General features: G+C 49.1%; 1 protein-coding gene across 2 annotated transcripts in view; it reads left to right on the top strand.

The window, feature by feature from the left end:
• The first annotated feature begins 263 nt into the window (after positions 1-263).
• The window catches only part of C5H1orf226 (chromosome 5 C1orf226 homolog), a 289,584-nt gene continuing 283,322 nt past the window's right edge, over positions 264-6,525 (top strand). For both annotated transcript variants that reach the window (XM_021198117.2, XM_021198116.2), the window contains exon 1: positions 264-832. In XM_021198117.2, the coding sequence (XP_021053776.2) occupies positions 728-832 (105 nt within the window). In that variant the 5' untranslated portion in view covers positions 264-727. The remainder of the gene's footprint in view (positions 833-6,525) is intronic.

Below are 6,525 nucleotides of genomic sequence, written 5' to 3'. Positions count from 1 at the left end.
AACAAAACAAACACACACATGCAAGGCGACGCCGTTTTGCCGCTACTAGTTAAGCGGACTGCGCCTGGATCGCTACGCTTCTGCGGTCTGGCCAGGGCGAAGTTCCCGGGTCCTGGCTCAGCGCTGCGGGGACTTTCACCTGCTGGGCGCGCGCGGGGCGCTGGGCGCGGGGCGCGGGGCGGGCCCGGCGGCGGCGGGCGGGGCTCTGGCGCGCGGGAGGAGTCGGTCCGGGCCCGCCCCGCAGGAGGAGCCGCGGGCTGGCAGCCGATCCGGCGTCTCCGTGACAGGCACCCTGCTCCGCCGCCACCGCCACTGCCGCCGCCGCTGCCTTTCTTCCTCGTCCCGGGCCGTGCGCGCCGAGCTCGGGATCGGGCTACCGGTCTAGTCCCGCTTCGGACCGTGCGCCCTTCGCTCGGCGTCCCGGTCCGGGGCTCCGCGTCGCTCGCTCCCGCCTGCCCGGCCGCCTGGCCGCCTCCCCGTAGTCAGAGCGCGGCCACCGAGCTGCTCGCGCCAGCCGCATCCGCGTCGCCCCTGCCGCTCGGCCCTCCGGAGTCTCGGCTCCCGGTTCATCCCCGCCACCTCCTGGCACCCAGGCTGCCCACCTCACGACCCGGGTCCTCGCCGCCGCCTCGCCCGGCCCCACTGTTCTCTGCACAGGGTCTCGCCAGCTCTTTCTCGTCGCCGCCACCGCCGCCCCCTTGGAGCAGCGGGTCCGCCGCTGGTCACCATGCCCAGCAAAACCAAGTACAACCTTGTGGACGATGGGCACGACCTACGGATCCCTTTGCACAACGAGGACGCCTTCCAGCATGGCATCTCTTTTGAGGCCAAGGTGAGGGGCCACCGGGAGGGGAGTACCCCGAGAGGGCAGGTCTGGGGGAATGGGGTGCCAGCGGTCCTGGACTTAGAACAGGTGGGCTAGGCCTTTATCAGCACTTGCCCAGAACAGCTAAAAAAGAGCACCTGCAAAGTTTGAGGTGTACTGCCTCTTCCCCTTCTCCTACCTGCAGACACCCCATCCTCGCCCGCCAAGGCTGGATTGAGTTACTTCCCGGAGAAGGCTGAGCAGCGCAGCCTGCACGTCTGGCTCTTTAGAAAGCTTTAAGGAAGCGCTGGTGTTATTTACCTGCTGGCCTCCCATGAGAGAGGTGCTTTTGGACGTGTTTTTAAAAGGAGAATGCCTGTTTCCTGACCGGTTTTTAAAAAAGCACACACACACACTTTAAAAAAGTACACACACACACACACACACACACACACTCATTCCAAGTAGTTGGGTGTAGGTGTTAAAGTTACTTCCCAAATGTCTGCTTTTGGACACTTTAGCATGTGCCAGTCATTGGTGTAGTAGTGGGGTGAAACCTGTTTTCTAGTTTTGTGGTGCACTGTTAAATCTCAGCAGTTGCTGATGAAGAATTTAGCCGAGACGACTGGAATTTGCAGGGCCAAGGCCAAAGCCACCCTTGGGGGAGGGGTGGAGTGGAACCCTTTGCGCTGGACCAGTGGTTGTGTATCAGGCAGGCAACCCGGTGACCTGACCGCGAGGCACCTCTCTGTGTAAGGAGTTCTGGCTTCTAAGACTGCAGTGGAGTTTCCCAGAGTGGTGCTTTTCAGTGGCAAAGGCTTCTGCTCATGTCTGGTGCCCTGTCCTACCTATAACTTAAGGACGGAAACACGCAGGGATACTCAGCATGCACAGCGTGCTTGTTACTGAGTGAAATTTAAGTGAGCTCTGTATAGACTGGGTTTTGAGAAGAAGACTTTTGACAAAAGGCAGACTTGCTCCATTCTCTTGTCTGCAGTGACCCGCAGGTTAACGTATTGTGCAAGGACTGCCATCAGGTGTCAATTTCCTTCAATTTGCAAAACATCATTGGAGTGTCAGATGCCCAGAGGTCATTTATCTTTATACTTCCTCCCCCCTTCTCATGCAGATGTATGAATTGGTGACTCATATCCCACCCCCAAACCCCAACTTTTCTCAGTCATATCTTCTAGAACTAGAGTTACCCCTTCACCCTATTGATGTCAAACTCTACCTTGGAATGCAGAGCTGGATTGCTGAGTATAGTTGGGACTAGAGGGGATCTGTCAGCCAAGATCCTATCTCACTTCTCTATCTTGGAATAGATCTCTCTCGTTGGGCTAAGATATGGGGTGTTTGGGCTCCTGTATGTCTGGGCCTATGGATTTGGTAAGCAGTTTCTTAAAAGTATACCTTTTTTTTTTTTCTATTATGGTTAAGATTTAATTTTCTTGGATATGCATACACTAAGAAATTGGCCTTGTCTTGCTTGGTTCATCAGTGTTCTATTAAAAATATTTTTTATTATTTTAAATTGTGTGTCCATGTGTGTGGTTATATGCATGTGAATGAAGGTCCCCTGGAGCTGGAGTGACAGATACTTCTGAGCTGTTTGATGTAGGTTCTGGGAACTGAACTCAGATTCCCTGCAAGAGCAGTGTGTGTGCTCTCAACCACTCACTGAACTGTCTCTCTCTCCAGCCTCATCAGAGCTTTTTTTAAAAAGAAAACTGGGGGGGTAGGGGGGGGAGACTAGTAAGCTTTAAAGTTTTTTTTATTTTTATTTCCTTACCTTTTATTCTTTTCTCACGGGCTTCTGCATTTGGTTGCAGATAGGTGTCAAAATATATTGTGTGTGCACATACAAATTGCAAGAAAAGTCCAATTTTTAGTATAATCTGCAGTTGGAATGCTGAGGCGGGGGGATTACCATGAGTTGATAACTTGCCTTGGACACATAGTCCTAGCTGTGAAAAACCAACCACCCAGCCAACCAAATAATGGTTTTAGACAAAATAGCTCAATTCCTCTATGTCCAATTGGACTTCTGTAGTCTGGGCCTATGGGCTTGGTAAGCAGTTGATATATTTATAGGATGTGTGTAGTTTTAGTGAGTATTCAGGTGGCCTAACGAAGCTGTTTGCAGTCCTTAAGAAATACTGAGCGTGAGGCTTGGCTCCAGCTTCCTAGATCCTACTCTTCCCCCCCCCCCCCCCAGTACTAAACATGTAGTTTCTTTTCTAAGCAAATGTCTGGGGGCTGCGTGGTGTAGTTTCTATAGTAACTCTCTAGATTCACAGACAGTGGTGGTCAGTAAGAGGAGCAGCCATGGCTGGTCTAAGTTGTGTTCCCAACACAGATCTGAAACACAGGGGGNGGGGGTGGGGGGTGGGGGGTGGGGACAGGCGCTCAGCATTGACAAGCATGAAGTAGAGACGAAGGGGCATGGCTAGGTGGAGCTTCTAACTGTAGGCCCAGGCTGACTTTATGGACTGGGTTCTGAATTCTGACTCTTGGTAGTTGATGCAGGACTCTGGCATATTATTTAAATACCATGTCAGCCAAGATCTGTGCAGAGGTAGAAACAAGAGAATCTCTTTATGTGCCCTCACTCCCGACCCTGGGCATGCCAGTTAGTGCCTCTGTAGCTAGCTTCCACCTCTATTGAGCAGTGTCTGTCCAGAGGAATGCACCATCATGGGGATTTCAGGGTTAAAGCCACAAGGCACTTGCTCCTTGTTTTGGAAAAGCACAGACTGGAAAATGCAAATGTCTTGTTGCCTTGCTAGGCACCTTGGAAAAGGAGCCCAAGACTTTCTTTTCCAAAGGTTGGCAGCTTTTCAGAAGCAACACTAGATGGAGAGATTCTCTGGATGTATGCCTCTAGTTTTTCAGAGTTCCACAGAGACACAAAGATTTAGGATTACCTGGGAAGGCATGTCCCTGGCTGAACTGTGTTCTTAAATACACAAACCTTCCGGTATCAGTTGGTAGAGCTCTTCCCTACCACATGGGAAACCCCGGGTCACATCCTCAACACCACTGGTCTAGGTGTGGTGGTGCATGCCTGCATTCCCAGTCCCCAGGAAGTGGCGGGAGGAGGGTCTCGGTACCTGAGACCCTAGCATCCTGCATGCATCCCACCCCAAATGCGTTTCATAATGAGGCCCAAACTATATGCTTTCACCTGCAAAGCCTCACTTAAGTCTTTCTACCTTTTTTTTTTTTTTTTTTTTTAACCATGCATGACTCCATATGTCTGTTTATTTATGAGAATCTAGGCTCAGGGAGGCTGCTGCCTGCCACGGTCCTCACAGCCGAGTTGATTAAAGCTAGCCTTTGGTCTCTTCCATCCTCCAAATGCTTATATATTTGGTAATTTTTTTAAATGTCTTAGTTGCATGCCGCTGATTATTGCACTGTAAAGTACTAACCCCGAAGACTTTCGTACCGATTGTTACACTGGGTGTTGTCTGTTTCTCACAGAGCTTGTAAGCATCAGATAATGGAGACTATTTGACATCAGTTGGGCTTTGGTCACTGTGATGGAATACCCAATCCATACAACTTAAAGAAGGAAAGGTTTATTTTAGCTCATGGATTCAGACAGTTCAGTCCATGGTCCTAGTTGCTGGTTCTGATGGCAGAGGGGAAACCTCACCCTGCAGGATCCCTCACATACCTGACATGCAGCCAGTGGGAGGGCAGTGCTCAGGTATTTACTTGCCCATAGATGCAAATGCTCCACGTGGTGGAGTGATCTTTACCACCCATCGGGATGGTGGAAGCATGTGGCAGAAGTCACCCACCTCATGGTGTTACGGGAAGTAGAGGTGGCGAGAGGACTGGGGACCAGGTACAGCTTTCAAAGGCATATCCTCGTTATTTCCTTTCTAGAGCTAGCACCCACTTCATGAAGTTTCTACTACCCCCTAAAATAGCACCATGCGCTCAGGATGAAGAGTTTGATACATGAGCCTGTGGGGAACATTGCTGTAACCGCAGGCTTTTCCACCTGAGCGCGGAGGTTCTTGAAATAACCACTCTGAGGTTGAATTATTTGTGAATAATATCCTAGGCCATAAGCTTGGGCTTGTTCCCTGACTAACTTGTGACTTAACCCATTTATTCTATTCTAATTTCTGCCATGTGGCTAGTCACCTCGCCTCAGGTTCATAAGACTGTCTATATCATCATTATGGCGAATCTCCTTCATGCCTGATTCTGTCCCAGAATCCTCACTCCCCTATGGACCTCCCATCTCCTAGTTCCTGCCTAAGTTAATAGGCCAACAACTTTTTATTGACAGGTGAAACTTCCATACAGTACACAAGAGATTTTCTCTACATATTGCATTTCCAAACCATAATGTATTGAACACTTATGGGCCCTACATTGTTCTAGCCTCTGTCTCCTTTGATCAGTACCCTCCAGGGCATTCGACCCCTAGTCTGTGGCTGCCTTACCTACTCCTGAAATACTTGTTCCCTCTGTATGCCTAGCAGACACTCTCTGGACTATGGCTCAGATTGTCAAAACAGAATGGCACCTTAGCTATCTAGTGTAGACTCACTTTATGGATGGAAACTAAGGACCAGAGGGGAAGTCTTGACCCAAGGTACATAACCACATAATAACAGAACTACCCCTAATCTCTGGATACAGTTATCTGTTGCTGTCTAATAAACAACCTTAAGACTCAGGCTAGGAACAACAGCTGTGTATTTTGCTAATGATCCATGGCCTGGGAATTCAGGTAGCCCAGCTGTACACACGGTGAACCTTCTGTTGGGTTCTTTTTTTTTTTTTTTTTTGGTGACCACACTGGAAAGTCCTAGAAGGCGTTACTTATATGGCTGGTGCTTTATTGGTCCTCTGTGTGACTGTTGTAGCTAACAGCTGGCTTATAGTTCTTCATAGCACGGTGGGTCTTTTGTTTGGTAGGGCACTGTTAAGGCTTGGCTCTGTGGGTTTTACAGGCGCTCTTCTGCTGTCTTTCGTTGATCAAAACTGACTATAGGGGTAGAGAATATATACTCCACTTCTCTTTATGCGTTTGAGTATGTGAATGTGAGTGCATATGTGGAGACCATGTGTGTGTGTGTGTGTGTACTTGTATGTGTCTGTGAACCATATATGTGTAGTGTCAGCAGAGGCCAGAAGAGGGCATTGAATCCTCTAGAGTTATAGACAGCCGTCATGTGGGTGCTGGGAACTGAATCTGAGTTATCTGCCAGGGAACTTCTGCTCTTAACAGCTGAACCACCTCTCCAGTCCACCACCTCCTATTTTGTAGTCAGCCAGTAGGCCAGGCTGACTCATGGCCAAGCCTTGGCAATCCTTCTGACTCTGCCTCCTCACCACTGGGATTGCAAGCATGTATCACCATTCCTGTCTTTTATTTATATGGGTCCTAGGGACCAAACTGAGGTCTTTCTGCTGATGTGGCAGACACTTTACTGACTGAGCTCTCTCCTGAGTTTCCCAAGCTCCACTTCTTAATGAGGGAGTGCCAATGTCAAGTTGCAAAATTGCATGTGGGGGTGAGAGATACTACTGATGCAAAGAGCTTTGTCATCCTCATAAAAGTAGATGAGCCAAAGTATTAGATGGAGAAATCTATTTCTATCTTATTGTAAATTTTATGATTTAATGGTATTTGGTCATGGTTCCTTTGCCCCAAATATCTTAGACTTCTTTTTTTTTTTTTTTTTTTTTTT

Source organism: Mus pahari, chromosome 5 (assembly GCF_900095145.1).
Source record: "Mus pahari chromosome 5, PAHARI_EIJ_v1.1, whole genome shotgun sequence".
NCBI lineage: Eukaryota > Metazoa > Chordata > Mammalia > Rodentia > Muridae > Mus > Mus pahari.
This window is presented reverse-complemented; position numbering and strand designations above follow the sequence as displayed.